Source organism: Lontra canadensis, unplaced genomic scaffold, assembly GCF_010015895.1.
Source record: "Lontra canadensis isolate GAN:19392208 unplaced genomic scaffold, GSC_riverotter_1.0 scaffold31, whole genome shotgun sequence".
Taxonomy (NCBI): domain Eukaryota; kingdom Metazoa; phylum Chordata; class Mammalia; order Carnivora; family Mustelidae; genus Lontra; species Lontra canadensis.
Window position 1 is genome coordinate 12,268,062 of NW_022631025.1, and position 20,893 is coordinate 12,288,954.

The 20,893-nt window shown below is 38.4% G+C and overlaps 1 protein-coding gene across 1 annotated transcript in view; it reads right to left on the bottom strand.

The window, feature by feature from the left end:
- Window positions 1–10,393: 10,393 nt before the first annotated feature.
- Window positions 10,394–20,893, bottom strand: part of ABHD17B (abhydrolase domain containing 17B, depalmitoylase) — a 56,348-nt gene continuing 45,848 nt past the window's right edge. Inside the window, exons 3-5 of the mRNA XM_032866625.1 lie at window positions 18,312–18,491; window positions 13,715–13,922; window positions 10,394–10,644 (exon numbers count right to left, since the gene is read on the bottom strand). Of these exons, the coding sequence (XP_032722516.1) occupies window positions 10,612–10,644; window positions 13,715–13,922; window positions 18,312–18,491 (421 nt within the window). The 3' untranslated portion in view covers window positions 10,394–10,611. The remainder of the gene's footprint in view (window positions 10,645–13,714; window positions 13,923–18,311; window positions 18,492–20,893) is intronic.

Consider the following 20,893-nt stretch of genomic DNA (forward strand, 5'->3'; position numbering starts at 1 on the left):
AGAGGGAGAAGCAGGCTTCCCACTGAGCAGGGAGCCTGATGTGGGGCTAAATCTCAGGACCTGGGATCATGACCTGAGCTGAAGGCAGTTGCTTAACAACTGAGCCACCCAGGTGCCCCGGGAAATTATGCTTTTAAAAACATACCAGGAGGTGCTGTTGTAGGGTAGAATGTGAGACCCTGAGGTATGAAGTCCCTGTGGAAAAGGCAGTAAAAAGAATGCTAATTTTTCTAATCCTTAATAGGATTAGAACTTTGGAGGCATGAGCCACTGCTTGAACATGGTAGAAAAATGGCTAAGGGCCCTTTTACAAACAGGACTATCTAATACCAAGAATTAATTTTTTAAAGTTCTAAATCCCCCACCACTCCAAACCATAAATAAACTCTGACATATGTGCAACTGCTTCATGGGATTGTATGCACGTGTGTATGTGGGTTGTGTGTGTGTGTGTGTGTAAATCAAGGAAATAGGCTGAATTCTATCTATGAGTCATTAAAATACAAAACAGAGACTTGGTACACGGAAAAGACAGACCATCCACAACTGAATTAATTCCACAGAAACAGGAGTGTGGAGCCAGAGTGGTTACTAAAGAGCATAATCTCCCAGGAATTCACAGAAATATTGGAAGTTGACTAGAAATTCCACAGATTGTGCAATGAGAACATTGGATCAGTCTTAGCTATGTCATGGTCCATTAAGATTGACTGCCACTAAGCTTTCATGCTTAGCCACTGCCAACCCACAGACCTGTATGGACAGGTGAAACAGTGGTAAGAACCGAGACCAGGAAACCACTTTGCTCTCCAGGGGTTTCCTGCCTTTCTGGTCCTTGCCTTCTAGGCAATTTCTAACATAATCTAGCTAATAGCTCTTTTCTCCTTCTGTCCCTCTTCTACAGCAACATGGGATTCCGTGGTCTATCACATAGAACCCCATTCTTCAGATAAAGAGGAAACTATATATAATCTTTCAAATACTAGATATTATGTTTCTCTGTTCTGTAAACAAGCTCTTTGTTTTAAAGCTTATGTTTTCTAAAGAGGCAGAATTGACAGGTTTATAGGTTGAGAAGGCACCCAATCGGGGTGCCTGGGCAGCTGAGTCGGTTAAGTGTCTGCCTTCAGGTCAGGTCCTGATCCCAGGGTGCTGGGATTAACCTCCCGCCCGCCCCCAACCAGGCTCCCTGTTCAGCAGGGAGTCTGCTTCTCCCTCTCTGCCTGCCCCTCCCTCAACTCGTGTTCTCTGAAGCTCGCTCTCTCAAATAAGTAAATAAAATCTTTTAAAAAATAAAGCGAGTGTGCCGATCTAAAGCATTACTCCTGTAATCAACACCTGCCCCAGGCCTGCAATGCTTGCTTCATGTATCGCAATTTCGACTGCTGCCCTGAAGTGTTCCTCGATTAATAATTACAGTAGGAATTTCTGTGTGGATGTCTGTCCACATATCTGATTCTTCTAAATGTATTATCTAATTAGATCGTTGTGAAGACCCATACATTAAGTTGGATGAGTGTTATATCGCCACCACTTACAGATGAGGACACTGTGGTTTAGAAAGCATTGCATAAAATCACAGAGCTAAGAAGATAATTTATGTCTAGATAATTTTTTTTTTTAATGATTTTATTTATTTGACAAAGAGAGAGAGGTAGTGAGAGAGGGAACACAAGCAGGGGGAGTAGGAGAGGGAGAAGCAGGCTTCCCACTGAGCAGGGAGCCTGATGCGGGGCTTAACCCAGGACCCTGGGATCAGGACCTGAGCCTAAGGCAGACACTTAATGACTGAACCACCCAGGCGCCCCACTCCCAATGAATGTTATTTTGTATACTTCCAGCTGGTTGGACAGCAAAGCTAGCTCAATAGCAAGAGAAAGCCCTCAAGGAAAGAAATACAAGTGCTGTCAGGTGGAAACCGGGCCTGGGTGTGTGAAGTGGTTATGAGTGAGGGAATGTAAGTGGGGCACCAACAGCACCTCACTGGAGGCATCAATGAAATATTTTATACACAGTCATCAGACTCATTTTTTTCCTAATAAAAAATTAATAATTAGAATTAAATATAGTACTACAATTTTAAGAGCCCTTTCACATGTATCATCTCATAGGATTATCAGATGGTCCTCCGATGTATGCAGCATCGTGCAGATGGAAAAGCAAGATGTACATTTCATCTCCTCCATGAAGAGAACTCAAATTTAAAAGTACTTGTTTTCTCATACTAGGTTGTATTCTAAGTTCCAGTTTTCCTTATTTTGGGTATTTGTAGAACATCTTTTGGTGGGACAGGCATGGGAAGTAGGAAAATTTAAGAGGTGGGAACATTTTTGGACCCAGTCTAAAAAAACCTTTTCCTCAAAACCATGTGACCTAAAACAGATTACAACTTAAATAAAAAATTTATAATCAGAAAAGACAAATCAGATATAGATGAAATTTAAGTCAATTAAATCTGCTCATTTATACACATTTTACGTCATATTAAGCAGTAGAAGGAACATTTTTTTCAGTAAGTGATTTAAACCAAAATGTTCCTCCTCAACCCTTCTCTGAGTCTGGCAAGATGAGCTTATTTCAGTGAAGGCACCACTGGGAGTACTGGGAAAACCCCCGGGATCATGACCTGAGCTGAACGTAGACGCCTGAGGACTGAGCCATCCAGGTGCCTGTGGAAAACCCTTTTAATGGGATTCTCTCTTCCGGGTTGAATTGCTATTTTTAAGAATTTTTCCATTGATGTTTGGATAAAGCAAAGGAGTGAGTCTGTTCATAACACGTTATAATGAGAAAGTAAAAAACAGATCATGACAATAACTTGGTCAAGATTAACCTTCTTGTAGGTCACGGTTTTGTTTCATTATAAAGGCAAATCTGATATTATGTTAAGAAATTAGAGGATTTACATTTTTAAATCAATAAAAAGGATGAAATCTTATTGTTTATTTTTTATGCTAGTATTTAAGTTTGAACAGTTAAACATCAAACCTCTAACAAATTAAATATAAATAATTCTTTTATTAGTGGAGAAGCACTGTGATTGAAAGAATGTATTCAGGATTTTAAAAAATTTAATGTTAGTAAAAATGAGCCCTAAGGATCTAATACTGCAGACCAAATCTTTTCTGAAACCATGAGATTTTCATTTCAGCTGTCCCAGTGTTACTTGTTTGTCCTGCCTCCTGTCTTTCCAGTTTAACTCTCAAAACTAAGAACACAAAGGCAGTATGTTTAGGGACAATAGGACACATTTGGAGCCAAAGCACTAAGGGAGCAAGGCAGAGTTGGACAAGACAAAAGGTGCATTTGCTTGCATTTGCAATGGTTCATCCAGCTGTTGCTGCCTTCCTGGCCTGACCAACGTTTTAAGGCATGTCAGATGGAACTTCTGGTTTCTGGTTGCTTTAGATTGTACCAGTCATATAAATATGGCCCAAGTAAGAAATGGGTCAGCATTCATAGATTTGCATGGAATTAAGTTCTCTCCAAATTTGCTAGTTAAACTGGCACATTATCAAGAATAAAAATTCCCTTGGGATGCCTGGGTGGTTCAGTCGTTAATCGTCTGCCTTCAGCTCAGGTCATGAAGCCAGGGTCCTGGGATCAAGCCCTGCATCCGGCTCCCTGCTCAGTGGGAAGCCTGCTTCTCCCTCTCTCACTCCCCCTGCTTGTTTTCCCTCTCACTGTGTTTCTGTCAAATAAATAAATAAAATCTTAAAAAAAAAGAAAAAGAAAAAGAATAAAAATTCCCTAAAAATGATCTAATAGTAGTAATTCATGGCTTGACCTTCCATTCTATACACAGCTCCGCCCTTAGAACACAAACAAGCCCTTACATTTTTATATTTCTTTATAGCAAGTATACCTGAAAGTATTCCATTTAGTATTATCATTTGATCATTATAGTAAACCTGTAAGGCCAACGGAATAGATATTTTCAATATTACCCTTTAAATGAAAATGAGGGGCACCTGGGTGGCTCAGTGGGTTAAAACCTCTGCTTTCGGCTCAGGTCATGACCCCACATTGGGCTCTCTGCTCTGTGGAGAGCCTGCTTCCTCCTCTCTCTCCTGCTTGCCTCTCTTGCCTACTTGTAATCTCTGTCTGTCAAATAAATAAATAAAATCTTAAAAAAAAAAAAAAAGAAAATGAAACTCTGGCTCTAAGACATTAATTAGTAGGTCTAAGATTGTAAGAGCTACATACCCTCCACTTGTACTGTTAATTTGTTTTTTCCCCTAATAATTTGAAGCTACAAAAGGAAAATATAGTCAAAGCTTTGAATTATGAAGAAAAATCCTACCCCTTTGGAACATTTTTTCCCTTAAGTGTCAGGAAGCTTTCAGTGACCAAGGTAAGGTAAGGATAAAGATACATAAAGAGGGAAAGACACATTCTCTGCCCTTCAGTTTCTCAACCTAACAGATAAAGTAGCAGATAGTGTCCTGGAGGGCAGATCTATAATGTGAAAAGCCTGTCTCTGGGGGTCTTCTTTTTTTACAATATTATGTATGACACTGTTTAGAGAACTATCTAAAACTGTTAGAATTAAAAGAGCACATAGTTCAACATCTCGTGTCTCATTCCATCTTCTTGGAATAGAGCTTCAAGTAGGTATTTTCTGGGAAACAATGGGAAGGCCCTGAAAGGCTGCTGCTGCCACTAGCTATTGTTAGGCTTTCTTACCAAGCTCCCTTTTATATTATTTTAATCATTGTTTTTTGCTTATTTCTCTTCAGTTCTTAAGCACAAAAATGCAAAGACCAAATGCGATATAAACAAAGGCTTAATGAGTGCTGGAAAGTCAAGACTAACTCCTGGTCATAGTCCCACCTTTATGGCCTGTTTCTAGCATTTATTTATTTATTTATTTATCTATTTTAAAATTTTTTTATATTTTATTTCTTTATTTGACAGAGATCACAAGTAGCTGGAGAGGAAGGCAGAGAGAGAGGAGGAAGCAGGCTCCCTGCTGAGCAGAGCGCCCAATGTGGGGCTCTATCCCAGGACCCTGGGATCATGACCTGAGCTGAAGGCAGAGGCTTTAACACACTGAGCCACCCAGGTGCCCCCGTTTCTAGCATTTAAAAAAACATTTCCACACTATTTACTCATACTTAATTATTAACCCAGTCTTTAAATTTTTTTTTTCATTTTTTTTATTGTGATCCAGGTATCTTATGAATTGTAAAATACTCCTTAATTGATAGGATGTTTGGGCTGTATTTGCATCTGCCCTGCCTTTCTCCTGATTATGGATATTTGTTTGGGAGAATCTGTTAGTCTTTTTTTAAAAGATTTTATTTATTCATTTGATGGAGAAAGAGAGATCACAATTAGGTAGAGAGGCAGGCAGAGAGAGAGGGGTAAGCCGGCTCCCCGATGAGCAGAGAGACAGATGCGGGCTCGATCCCAGGATCCCGAGACCATAACCTAAGCCAAAGGCAGAGGCTTAACCCACTGAGCCACCCAGGTGCCCCAGAATCTGTTAGTCTTAAGGCACACTGCATTATTTCCACCTATTCTGCTTTTTTCTGATATGGATTACCTGTTCCTTCATTTTTAAGGTCACTCTAAAATCTATTCCAGATTCCTTGAGGTATGTACTTGTGTACCTTTTGGTCTGCATGTCTTTTAAAGAGGAGCACTTTCAAACTCATCACTTGGTCAATTATGGTTATTAGTGCTAAGCTCAAGGTTGTGCATACTATCATTTCACATGATCTCTCAAGCTTCTCAGATAGGTGCTTAATCATTTAGAAGCCACTTTCAACTTCAGCAACGTTAGAAAATGGTATGTTGCTCAGATTCTTGAAAATTCATGACTTTCTAAAACAAGAATCATAGAAGAGCAGTAACATTTGCCAGAGAGACAAGCTCCTAGCAGCCTGCCCTAGAAATCCAGATCTTCTAGATGGAACCCAATCCCCTGGGCAGGCAGGGTCTCATGCTTACCTCAGGGTAGGGTAGCCTTGGTCTTGGCTGTCAGACTGTAGCTCAGGGCATGGTCTTTCAAGGTTTCAAAAGCAGAGCCATGTTGCTCTTAATTTAGACATACTTTAAGTAGTTCAGTTATATCTGGTTTCCTAGATAATGGAGTAGAAACAGAGAAATACCAAGTTAGAGTAGAGGAAATAAGCTCACAAAAGCAAGCAGTGGCAGTAAACAGTATGAAAGGCCAACAGAGGAAACTACAAAGCAAACACTGGAACCTGAAAAGCAAAGCAGCCTGGGGCCTACTAATTAAGAGCAGATGACCAAATTTATTATCCTTGCAGCCCTTGAACTGAGAATACTGGGAGAGAAAGATGATAATATTTGAAAAATGGCAAAAAACATCCCAACTTTATTGAAAAACAATAACCCACCCAGGAAGCCCAATGAAGAGACCCACAAATAGAGTAAAAAGTCTGAAAATCAAAGATAAGGAAAGTATCTTGGGAAAAGCTGGAGAAAAACAAAGTATCACTTACAAGGAAGCCCAGTAAGATCCACAGCTGACTTCTCAGCGGGAACAATGGAAGCCAGAAAGCAGTGGGGAAATATTCAAATTGGTAAAAACCAACCAACCAACCAACCAACCAAACAAAAAAAACTATCAGCCAAGACTTGATATCCAGCAAACGTATTCTTTAAAAAATGAAAGTGAAATAAAGACTTTCCCAGGTAAACTGAAACTGAAAGAATTTGTTGTTCGGCCAAGTCATCTTACAAGAGATATTCTAGGAAGTTCTTCAGAGTGAAAGCAAGTGATGTCAGACAGTAATACAAATCCACAGGACCAACCAGAGAACACCATTACATAAATGCATATTTTTCCCACTTCTTTTCTTAAATGAATTAAAAGTAATTTCATAAATTATGTATATACAATTCACCCATACATAATATGGGGTTGGGGTACTGCCCCCCTACACAGTCAAATATCCCCTTATAACTTTTGACTCCCCCAAAACTTAACAGTCTGCTATTAACCAAAACCTTATCAAATAAGTTGATTAACATATATTTTATAGGTATTACATACTATATATTTACAGTGAAGTAAGCTAGAAATGAAAAAGTTATTAGGAAATTCGTAAGTAAGGGGCACCTGTGTGTTGCTCAGTTGGTTAAGCATCTGACTTCAGCTCAGGTCGTAAGCCCAGGGTCCTGGGATGGGACCCTGCACCAGGCTCCCTTCTCCCTCTGCTGCTCCCCTTGCTTGTGTCCTCTCTCTCTCAAATAAATTTAAGTAAACATAAAAAAACTAATAATAAAATCATAAGTAAAATAATGTTATTGTACTGTATTCATTGCAAATATCTGCATACAGATCTACATATAGACTTCTATAGTTCATACTTGTGTTAAGGGCCAACTGTAACCTACTATTGGGCCTGTAATGTACATAGAAGTGTAATATATGTGTAATTGCCAACAACAGCACCAGAGGTGAATGTGAGCAAAGCTGTAACAACATGAGGAAACAACCACAGATGGTAAAGTAGTAATTGTTAACAATGCATTGTTAGGTGTGGTGGAACATTAACAGACCTAGTATGTGGGGATTGCCTAGAAAATATTTATTAGACTTGGTGCTCAATGAGATAATGTTTTAGATACTATTATACAGTGTTATATTCCCTATCAGCCACCCTCTCCAACCTCCCCTAAAAACCCACAAAAAACTCATCATCCAAGTACGAGGAATCCTTTTTTGGCTTTCGTCACTTTGACAGCCAGACTAAAAACTTATTTGGAGTTACTTCTCTGTGGTTTATCCTGGGATCCTGGTTTCAGAAGACCAGACTTTAAAAATCAGCCAATTTTGGACAGTGGAAATAAGAACAAGTTCCTCCCCCCCTCTTTTCTAATTACAAAAACAACATAGCAATGTAGAGGATGTCTAGGAAAGGAAAAAAAATTCAGTTATAATCCTAATACCTCAATATAATCATTCTTTTATCCCATGAGCATTTAATTTTACAGAGGTGTAACAGTTTATATTTTCATTTTTCAATTGGGATTGTATTAGATACTTCGGAAAATTTAATTATCATTTTCAATAGCATCACATGTATTCAGAGATCTACAAGCCACTTTCTTGGTCTCTCTCCTACCTGCCCAATCTAATTTCTTATGGTGGACTTAGATGGCCTGGAGCCCAAAACTTCCAGATTTAGAAGAGCTGGGGGGGGAAAAACAGCAAAATCTCTCTCGTGAAGCTCTAGATGACCTCTGGATTATGCCAGATTTAAACTTGAATATATCTACAGAATTTGAAACTGTTTAAATAAAAGTTTCATCTGAGTAGTATTTATATGATAAATTGCTAATTAGAAGTCTTGATTTTTAGTCCATGAATCCACCATACTTTGAATAATTTGGAACAGGGCAGTACATTTAACATTTTAAAATTCAGACACTCCTATATCCATAGACCTACCCTACTACCCTTCTTACCTCAATTCAATACACGATCTTAAGCAGTAACTTTGGGGAGGGGAGAGGAAAAAAAAAAACAAACTCAAAACTCAACCTTGAAATAATGTAAGACAATAGCTGAAATGTGCATTTTACCAGCAGATACAAAATATCACAAATCACTTAAAAATAGCATTTTTCGGGGGCACCTGGGTACGGCTCAGTTGGTTGATCTCAGGGTTCTGGGATCGAGTCCCACACTGGGTTCTCTGCTCTGGTGGGAGATCGCTTCTCCCTCTACCATTCCCTCTGCTTGTGCTCACTCTTTCCCTGTGAAATAAGTATTTCAAAAAAAAATAAAAATAAAAATACCATTTTCCCCATGATTTTAATATAGTTCTCTAATAAGGATTTCATTAGAAGCATACTCTTAAAAACATTCTTCTGTGTTAAAATGGTATTATGCCAATTTAGTACATGTCCTACAGATAAAGAGCAAAATAATTTCATCCACTGGGTTTCTAATGAAAGAACAACTTTTTAGCTCAGTGACATTTATAAAGACTCTAAGCTTCGTTTCCGTTTTTTGTTTTTTTTTTTTAAACTAATGTTTAGTGGGTCATTTCCAGGCTTAAGGTATTTGCTTCCTTCCTTGGTATTACTCATTCAACTAGTCAGTCAGATGCATAATCTCTTAGACATGTAGTAGACCAATGTCTTCTTTCTGCATCCTGCATAACTCAAAACACAACACCAGGTATCCTGTGTAGTTCCTTTTTCAGTTACTGCACACTTGGCATGTACATCATCATTAGAATATAACATGCTACTATAGTATTTAACCATAATGCCTGTTTAAAATTAAGACAACAGGGGGGCCTGGGTGGCTCAGTCAGTTAAGTGACTATCCTGTTCAGGTCATGATCCTGAGGGGAGTCCCTCTGGCCTCCCGATCTTGGGGTCTCTCTTTCAAATAAGTAAAATCTTTAAAAAAATAAAATAAAATTAGGACACAAATTAAAAGCCCACCCATCACCATTTAGTATAGCCACTTTGATACTTTTTTCAATGTAATTGCTTATTCTCAGTGTTGATAACACTGATATAACACCTGTTTATTCATGTGACTACTACAATCTTCACTGTTTTAACACAACCAAACAGCTGTTACTGAGCCTACTGAAAATGGATTAGTGTTAAAATACTTTAAATATATAAATCATTAATTTGATAAATGTGAAAGGCACAACTTACCTAGTATACAATGAATAATTAACTGTTAAGAAATCTAAGCCATTTTAAAAATAAAATATTACTAATATTGGAGAGCAAGTAAGTTTTTGTTATAATTCAAAAGGATCATTGGTATTAGTCCAGGTAAATTTTATGAAAATAGTAAGTACAACTAATGACAATTATATTGTAGATCTTGACAATGTTACTCTTCTTTGGGTTTGTTTCCTCATCTGTAAAATGAAGGAATTGAGCTATTTCATATCCAAAGTTTTATTTTTGGAGTTTTTCTGGCTTTCCATAATACCTGTTCTCAGAAAGTTATTTTTGTCATATGGAATGTCTAAATGCACCAAGAACCTTCCATTTATAGGAAATTGATGGCAGTCTGCAATTTAAAAAAAATTTATTTTCACGTTTCAAGCTTTCTTAAACTGAGTAATACCTAATATTTATAGAAATCACCAAGAAAAACTACTGTAATACATTCTTAGGTAGGACACAAAAGTGGTAAATTGAAGTCAGTCAGAAGTCTGGAAAAGTGTATAGATTATAAACCAATTAATTGAAGTTCTCATACTGTCTTTTGTACTTGAAGATATGGCAGGAGTTATGTACTCTGCCAACCATTTCCCCAGGATTAGTGTTACCATCCAAATTCCACCATGCTGGTATGCACAAAAAAGAGAACTATAAGATAAGATCCTCTTTGACACTAAGGAAACTATCAAAATAAGTTAACTTGAGGCTATTCTACCCCAGGTTAAAAATCGGTATGAGTCTTTACAGATGAATGGGGCTGAGATTTTCATTACATTAGAAACATAAGAGATAATTATCAATCAATCAGTTCCATCTCTTCATTTCTAGTGAGGAAACTGGTCCACAGATGTGACTTGGCAAGGCCACAGATCTAATTGGTGTCCGGTGAGAAGAGAACCCAGATCTCCTTGCCAATTCTTCTACATGATACTATCTTCTGGATGCCATGGCGCGGGCAATGCTCTGAAAAGGTAGGAGAAATCTAAATGGAGTATCAAATCTTTTTTTTTTTTTTTTAAAGATTTTATTTATTTACTTGACAGAGATCACAAGTAGGCAGAGAAGCAGGCAGAGAGAGAGAGGAGGAAGCAGGCTCCCCGCGGAGCAGAGAGCCCAATGCGGGGCTCGATCCCAGGACCCCGGGATCATGACCTGAGCCGAAGGCAGAGGCTTTAACCCACTGAGCCACCCAGGCGCCCCTGGAGTATCAAATCTTAAAGGTGACATCCACAGTCCATCTAGTTCAACTTCACATTTAAATCTGGAGTTTCTTCTGAAGCACTGGGGCAGAGGTCATTCTGCTTCTCCCTAGTGATAAGATCCTCTTTGACACTAAGGAAGCAATCCCCTTCTGTCATGGACATATAACCATTTGCTTCTTCACACTGAGCTCTAATCTGCCATTTTGGAACTTTCACCTAGTTGTATTGAGTCAAAAAGAATAAACTGTACATGTCTCTCAAATATCAGAACACAGCTATCATTACATAATTCTCCAGTTGGTCTTTGGGTTATGGTTTGTGGGACCCTTTCCGACTTGGTAAAACATTCCAGGATTTATTCTCATTTGTGAATATCCTTTCATTGCATCTTGAAATGAAATTAGTATTTACAGAGGTGGTTTGATTAGCCTTTTGTATGAGATTATTGCCCCATGGTTAATATTTCTGCATCTTAAAATTGCAGCCAATTACAACTGGCTCACATTATTTCTAGCAAACTAAAAATACCCAGGTTTTTTTCCTTCATCTGTAAACTCTTGATAAATGCAATTCCATATTCCTATCAATGGCTTTCTATTGTATGTAGGATAATAATCAGGGTCCACGACACCACGTATGATTGTGCCCGTAACCAATTTGTGAGCTTCATCTTTATGCCATCTGTTCCCCTTGACTTCTGGCCAGGCTTTTTACACTTCAAATGCACTGTCCTTCCTCTAGGCTTCCACATACTATTCCCTTCAGCAAGCAATGATTTCCCTTGGCCACCGGGTTGAGTCATCCTTCATAATTTGTATCCAGGGGTGCCTGGGTGGCTCAGTGGGTTAAAGCCTCTGCCTTCAGCTCAGGTCATGATCCCAGGGTCCTGGGATCGAGCCCCGCATCAGGCTCTCTGCTCAGCGGGGAGCCTGCTTCCTCCTCTCTCTGTCTCTGCCTGCCTCTCTGCCTACTTGTCGGTCATATAAGTAAATAAAATGTAAAAAAAAAAAAATTTTTTTTTGTATCCAGTATCACTTTGTGAAACTCTTCCTTGGCCTTCTCCACATGTTCCCCTCCATAAAGTACAATTAACCTGTTATAATAAGCTACAAATCTTCCTCAGCCCTTATCCAAACACTAATAATGTATCTGTGTCCTCGGTTATGCTGTCAAGTCTATGAGAACATGGTCCATGTCTACCTTTAGCTGGCCTAGAGTATTACATGATTTAGACATTCAATAAATATTTGTTGAATGAATGAATACTGAATTAGTATGATCAATATTTTAAATTTAACAAGTAACCAAAGAAAACACATAGGTAAACTCTGGGGTGCAGGTTGTACAGTAGGTCCACAACAACCTTGAGAAGAAACCTCTCCAAAAGAAGAAGGGATGAGAAAACTACACAACTATGTTCTGTAAAGATGAATGGTAAATGTTTTCAGTCTCTATGGTAAGGGATGGGAAGCATGGAATAAGGCAAACAAGCGCAGCTGGGTGGTATATTTGTTGTTTTACTGTTAATTTGACACATCTGAACCAAAGCATTCACAATACTTGATATACTTTGAAGAGAATCATATACTATAGTCTTAGAACCACAGAACAAGCAGAACAATTAAAACTACGTAAGGCCTTAAAATATATCCACAGTGTGTATTATTTCAATATTCATTCATTTACAAATTAGACTACATACCGTTAATTTTATTTTTCTTTTTCTTTCAATGTTTTATTCAGGCAGGATTCATTCAAGGAAAGGCAACTTAGTTTTTGTGTGTCAGTTTTATTTTTGACTACATTGGTTAATATAAAAGTTATGAATTAAATGTTCTCTTATCTCCTGTATTCCAGGAGTGAATCCATGAAATTCTCAGATAGTAACCTAAAACAACAGATCCTATTAAAAATAGCCAAGGTGAAAAACAACCAAATAGCCAGCCTGTTTGTGGTCTTGAAGAACATCTAATGGACTCTTCAGGTTTTCTTATAATGAAGAGTACTGCAATTCTATGAGATTAGTCAAAATTTAAAACAACATTGCGTACAAAATCATTCTTGAAGCTCTAAATGCCCTTTTAAATAATAAAAACGAGAATTTTAAGTAGTTGCCTCATAGTACCAAACCTATAAATCAGAACTAGTTAAGATTCATTCAGTGCTATCATGACTTCTCATTTACAAGGTAACTAGTTGGTAAATTAACAGATGGCATAAAAATTAAGACTTACATCATTTTTTAAAAGGAGAAAATGTATGGTAACCAGGGAATACAGAAAGTTCAATGTATTTTACAATAAAATAACTGTTTAAACCTCAATCCCTGTACAACAGGGTTTAGGTCATCTCTAGTGAATTTGCACGTTTTCATACAGTTTATTCTATTATGAGTACTTGAACTGTTTTAGATATACAGCTTTTTATTGAAGAATATTACATTTATATACCTGGATAAGATTTAGTACGTTGAGATGTTTTAAAAATATCTATAAATTTGATATGCAAAAGCATTTGGCAATACTTTTACAGCATTTGATTTTATAGAATTAAAATTTCATACAGTACTCATTTTGATGTTTAAAAAAAATTCACAGAAAAAAATATAAATTACACAGCCTGACTGCATGATACTGTTATTTCCAGTTTCTAGTTCTGGTAATAAAAACCTTCATTAAGTCTGTTAACAAATCATTACCTGTACATTTATGAAGGCAACTGACATGATTTGCAAACAAAACCTTCAGGTTTTATGTTATTTACCAAAGAGTGCAGTTCAGCAAGAAAAGAAAACCCAGTATGCAAATTTACAGAATATTTTACAAATTTACCAGTTCCTGTGACACAAACTGTTTCAACCTTTCAAGGTACTGTCCATAAAGTTCCACATCATTGTGACCTGCCCCTTCAACCCACAGAGGCTCCACAGGTCTTTGGCAACGCTCAAACAGTGCGAGGCCATGTGAAAAGTCAATGACTTCATCTTCGGTCCCATGAATTATTAATACCGGAGAGGTTATCTTAGAGATTTTGTCAATGCTGTAAAAGAAAGGGGGATAAAGTCAATGAATTAGCTATGAAAAGGAACATAAAACATACTTGTGATATTCTGACAGATCATTCAATTATCAGAATGGTCCTTGAATCAACTCAGAAGAAACGGATGCTTCTTGGATTTCAAGTAAGATTTAAAAGTTACTTTACATACTCCTTATCTTAAGATTGCCTAACTTCATGCACTTCTGTTTTGAGGGAATCATTCAATGGTTACTGGCAACCTACTGCACCTTTCTACAATTTATTTGAGAGCAAGAGAGAAAGTGCAAGTTGGGTGCAGGGGAGAGGCAGAGGGAGAAACAGACTCTTTGCTGAGCAGGGAACCTGATGTGGGGCTCGATCCCCGGACCCTGGGATCATGACCTCAGCCGAAGGCACTCCAAACAATGTTTATCACAAATGTAGGTTGGAAAGAGAGGAGGAAACTAAGGACTATTCAGGTATGTGCTAACTTCATACCTCTGCACTCTTATTTTTTTCTTCCCCCTTAATCTACTAAAATGACAACAAAATCTTTTTTTGTTTTTGTTTTGGGGTTATCAACTCACAGAAATAGGGAGAATGTAATACAACACAAAATTTTGGAGCTGGAAGGCAGATAAATGAGTGGGATAACAGATTGAAATTGTGGGAAAAAGCCAATTTTAAGGGGATACAAGGTAAACGGAAGGAAAAATCCAATTTATACCATGGGATATCCCAGAAGGCTAGGAATTGATATGGGGATGAAGGTAGGTGGTAGAGGAGTTTACAAAATTAGTTCAAAGTCTGTTTAACAATCCTTAAATTTATACGGAACCAAAAAAGACCGCAAATTGCCAAGGAAATGTTTAAAAAGAAAAACAAAGCGGGGGGCATCCCAGTGCCCGATGCTGAGCTGTATTACAAAGCTGTGGTTGCCAATGTAGCATGGTACGGGCACAAACACATGTAGCAGTGGAATAGAACAGAGAGCTCAGATACGAACTGTCCACTCCGCAGCCAACTAATCCTCGACCAAGCACGAAAACTATCCAATGGGAAAAAACAGTCTCTTCAATCAACGGTGCTGGGAAAACTGGACAGCTGTACACAGGATGAAACTCGACCATTCTCTTACGTCATACACAAAGATACACTCAAAATGGATTAAAGAGCTCAATGTGCGACAGGAATCCATCAGAATCCTAGCAGAATATTGGCAGTAATCTCTTTTATATTGGCCACAGCAACTTCTTTTAAGACATGTCTCCAGGGGCACCTGGGTGGCTCAGTGGGTTAAGCCTCTGCCTTCGGCTCAGGTCATGATCTCAGGGTCCTGGGATCGAGCCCCGCATCGGGTTCTCTGCTCGGCAGTGAGCCTGCTTCCCCCTCTCTCTGCCTGCCTCTCTGTCTACTTGTGCTCTCTCTCTCTCTCTGTCAAATAAATAAATAAATAAAATCTTTAAAAAAAAAAAAAAAAGACATGTCTCCAAAGGCCAAGGGAAACAAAAGCAAATATGAACTTTTGGGACTTCATCAAGATCAAAAGCTTCTGCACAGCAACAGCAACAGTCATCAAAACAAAGAGGCAACCCACAGAATGGGAGAAGATATTTGCAAATGACACTACGACAAAGGGCTGAAATCCAAGATCTATAAAGAACTTCTCGAACTCAACACCTAAAAAACAAGTAAGTCAAAAAACTGGCAGAAGACATGAACACAACTTCTCCAAAAAGACATACAAATGGCTAACAGACACACGAAAGAATGTTCATCATCATTAGCCATCAGGGAAATTCAAATCAAAACCACATTGAGATACCACCTTACGCCAGTAAGAATGGCAAAAATTGACAAGGTGAGAAACAACCAATGTTGGAGAGGTTGTGGAGAAGAGGAACCCTCTTACACTGCTGGTGGAAACCCAAGTTGTTGCAGCCACTTTGGAAAACAGTGTGGAGGTTCCTCAACAATTAAAAATAAATGACTCAGCAATTGCACTACTGGGTATTTACCCCAAAGATAGAGATGTACTGAAAAGAATGGCCACATGCAACCCAAGGTTCATAGCAGCAATGTCCACAATAGCCAAATGGTGGAAAGAGCTGAGATGCCCTTCAACAGACAAATAGATGAAGAAGATGTGATCCATATATACACTGGAATTATTACTCAGCCATCAGAAAGGATGAATATGCAACTTCTGCAACAACATGGGTGGGACTGGAGGAGATTATGCTAGGAGAAGTTAGGTCAAGCAGAGAGAGTCAATTATCATATGGCTGCACGTATTTGTGGAACATAAGGAATAGCATGGAGGACATTAGGAAAAGAAAGGGAAAAATGAAGCGGGGGGGGGATCAGGAGTGGGAGACAGAACCATAAGACTATGGACTCCAGGGAAACAAACTGAGGGTTTTAAAAGGGAGGGGGTGGGGGGATGGGTTGGCCTGGTGATGGGTATTAAGGAGGGCATGGGTTGCACGGAGCACTGGATACACAAACAACGAATCATGGAACACTCATCAAAAACTAATGAGGTACTGTATGGTGACTAACATTACATTAAAAAAACAAACAAAATCTGTTAAATAAAGAGGTCCCTCTCCTCCAGATTCTTTCCCCTTCTTTTTGTAAAAATGGTAGCGGCTCTCTACCCAAAACTGAAGGTTTTGTGGACCAGGGAATTGTGAGAACAGTTTGAGGCAAAAGGTAAACACACATATGTGTAAACATATACTGCTGCTACGAACCCATTTTCTGTACTGCATCCCCAGAATGCTGGCAGCCAGGCCCTCATTCCTCCAGAGAGGACTTTTAGAAAGACTCCTTGTTGGAGACCATATACACTTTAAGAGGAAAGATATAGAAATAGTGACATAGGGTGGGATCCCCAAGTAACTGATTTGACCAGATGACTGTATAGTGAAGCTCGAACTCAACAAGGCTTAACCACCTGCTTCATATTAGCTCTTTAGTTCCTCACTCTTACATATGAGGAGATAACAAGAATTATCAGACATCAGAGAACACTTCAAGTATCAGTCAGAGATCAAAACAATTTTAAAAAGGCAACTTAAAAGAGACAGAAACTGCACAGAGACCTTACAAACAAATTTTAATGCTTAAAAAAAAACAAAAAACCTTTCCAGAGAGAAAGAAGGCATTATAAAATGAGGATACAATCTTGAAAAAGGAAATCAATGAAATAATTCAAGGCTGCATTTGTTAAGGAAAAATGCTTGGTTGGCTATGTTATTTGCTATCAAATGTTCGATAGTAAAGGAATTATAACAAATAAAAGGAAATCTATGTTCTTTTTCAAACAGTTTGCAGTTAAGTACTGCTATCTTTGTTGGTGTAGCAGAAATGAAAGAGTGAGCTGGAGAGAGATACAGGATGGCAAAAGTGTTACCCCAAATATTCCCTCTATCATTCTTACTTTTCTATTATGTAGAAGCAGTATAATGCACATACCTTCCAATATACCATTATCTAAAACAACAAACCCTAAATTAATCTAAGAACAAAAAAAACCTCCCACAGCCTGCTCATATGCTCCCACCATTAGTTTCCCTAAGAAAGTGATCACTGCCTGGCTAATGATGAAAAAAATTTGCTTTTGAAATGACCCTTGTTTTTATAAAAAAGTAATGACTCTGGCCTTTGGCCCATCTATCAGTCACAAAAAAATCTCTGTATAGCTGCCAATTGGGGAAAAGAAATATGACAGAAATTGCCAGATTCTCCCATTTGCCTTCTCTGAGGAAAATGGGCCACCAGGTGTTTCTAGTTATCAAGAGGAGCTAGAGGAACTTCCATCTTGTCTTGAGGAGAAGTAGTCCTCCTTTCAAATTTGAGTAAAACTGTGTTTGCAGACTTTGTGGTGGCAACACTTAATTTAAGACAGAACTTCTTTACAATTCACTTCTTTTATAAATCAGCTATCATTAATTAGATGCCATTCACTAAGTTTTATGCACATGTCTCACTTTCCCTTTACTCTTCCTCTACGCCAGTATTATGTCTCACTGAATGGTACCATTATTCATTAGCAGCTCAAGTCAGAACCCTGGGAATTATACTCAAGTTCTTTTGTTCAGCATCCTCTATTCACTCTTGACACTCAGTTCTGTCAATTTCATTTCTCAAATTAAGTCAAAGCCACTCTCTGGGGTATAAGGCCCTCAGCTATTTTCATCAGGATTACTACTGCTCCAATATTTCAGCCTCCTGACTGGGCTCCTGCCACCACCCCTTTCAAAAATTAATTTTTCACTAATTCTATAATATATGTGAAAGAGAAGTTCATGCCTTAATGAACTGCATTATGAATATCTTAGGTGATGGACATAAATGCCCTTAAAAGTTTCCTTGAATTAAACGATTTTGAATATTGATACTTACTTTGGGAACGCATCAAAACAGTAGGTCTTCTTGGTATCAGGAAAAGCAACTCGCATTCCTGAAGTCAAAGGAGAATGAAGAATAACAGCAGCACTCTCATACCGAGCAGCAAGATCCACAGATGGTACTGTCCCTATACTTTGGCCATATATAATCACATTTTCAGGGCGAATGCCATATCTATAAAGTTCAGAAATTAAGGAAAAAAAAGAAGGTGGAGAGTTGGACTGGTATGAAATATTCAATCATTTTCTAGGACTTAATCTTGTAATAGAATGATTTAGAATGAGACAATGCCAACTTTATATTTAAAATATGTTTCTTAGCCATCATTATCATGTTTACTGCTACAATAAAATCTATATTCTTAGCCTATTTCATCTGTTTCATCTTTTGGAAAAATAATTGCTGAGGTCTTTTAAAATTTCAAACTTAAATGAATTCATTGAATAACTCATGCAATTCAATGTGGCATAATCACTAATATTTTACTTATTTAAAAGATTTTATTTATTTATTTATTTATTTATATGAGAGAGAGAGAGAGAGAGAGAGAGAGAGAGACCGAGAGACACACAGCTAGAAAGGGAACACAAGCAGGGGGAGTGGGAGAGGGAGAAGCAGGCGTTCCACTGAGCAGGAAACCCAATGTTGGGGCTCAATCCCAGAACCCCAGGATCATGACCTGAGCCGAACGTAGCCGCTTAATGGGTAAGCCACCCAGGCGCCCCACATCACTAATATTTTAGTAGACTGATGTTTAACAGACTGTTTATTTTCCATTCTATGTAAGAAAAGTTCTTTGTCTACACCTCAAATGTGGCTCACTTTATTTTTTAAAGATATTTTTATTTATTTATTTGACAGAGAGATACAGTGAGAGAGGGAACACAAGAAGGAGTGGAAGAGGGGGAAGCCTGCCCTGAGTAGGGAGCCTAATGCGGGGCTTCTTCCAAGGACCCTAGGATCATACCCTGAGCCGAAGGCAGATGCTTAATGGCTGAGACACCCAGGTGCCCCTCATTTTATTTTTTGAAGTTGGTTACGATGATTAAAAGGGCTACATATGGTTACTATATGGAATAAAAAATATATATATATTTTAGCTGAAAATAAATTACTATTTTTCTTGAAAGTTGCCTTTACTATGGACTAATGATTGGAAAGATAAAGATATCAAAGAGAATTTCAAATACTTTATGATTCAGTTAATTATGAACAAACTTCATGCTAAAATCTCGAGTATTGCTTTATCTCCTTTAAAAATGCTACAGGGGTGCCTGGGTGGTTCAGTGGGTTAAAGCCTCTGCCTTCGGCTCAGGTCATGATTCCAGGGTCCTGGGATGGAGCCCCGCATCAGGCTCTCTGCTCAACAGGGAGTCTGCTTCCTCCTCTCTCTTTGCCTGCTGTTCTGCCTACTTGTGATCTTTGTCTGTCAAATAAATAAATAAATAAATAAAATCTTAAAAAAAAAAAAAAAAGCTGCAGATTTAAATACGTCAACTCTTGCCTCAAATATATCAGATATAATCTACGTTCCAAGCACTGTTACTTGTTTATGGTATAATTGTCCCAAATGTAAACTATTCCAAGCAGAAATGAAGTGCTACAGGAGCTAATGAATGTGGGGTTAGAAGTTAGAGTAAGATCAAATATGCTTTTCCACTTTAAAAGCCTGAAAGCAGTCACTTATGGATGCTAAGGGCCATTTGCACAACAGCATCTGGTTTTTGGAAAAGGTAATGTAGCTTTCCAAGTATCTAAATATGAAAAAATAGGGCGCCTGGGTGGCTCAGTTGGTTAAGCAACTGCCTTTGGCTCAGGTCATGATCCCAGCGTTCTGGGATCAAGCCCCAAACAGGCTCCCTGCTCAGTGGGAAGCCTGCTTTCTCCCATTCCCCCTGCTCATGTTCCTGTTCTCCTCGTCACTCTCTTGCTGTCAAATAAATAAATAAAATCTTAAAAAAAAAGAAAAAAAAGAGAGAGAGAGAGAGAGAGAGAGAAGTCTTTTTCTTTACAAGACCTCACTGTAATTCTTCACTGGAGTTAAGTTACCAAAATGAACATTTAGGGGTGCCTGCGTGGCTCAGTCATTAAGCATCTGCCCTCAGCTCAGGTCATGATCCCAGAGTCCTGGGATCAAGTTCTGCATCGGGCTCCATGCTCAGTGGGAAGCCTGCTTCTCCCTCTCCCACTCCCCCTGCTTGTGTTCACTCTCTTGCTGTGTCTCTGCCAAATAAATAAATAAAACCTTAAAAGAAGGAGAAGGAGAAGGAGAAGGAGAAAGAGAAGGAGAAGGAGAAGAAAATGAACACTTCCATCATCAGCATTAACTCTTGAGGCTGCGTGGTTGCTTTTAGCTGAATAGCAGAACTGCTGGATGTTAACTACGGGTTTTAGGCTAATGTTAGCAATGGCAAGGCTCCAGAGTAGAAGGAGATGCCAATTTAGCATCAGAGAACTCAAAGCAGTAACAGAATTTCAGAGAAGTACAACTTGGACTTTAAAGACTATCTAATCTAATTCAGCTGCTTACGAAGTAGATGCTCAAAGTCAGAATAAGCCAGTGGCAAACCTATAAT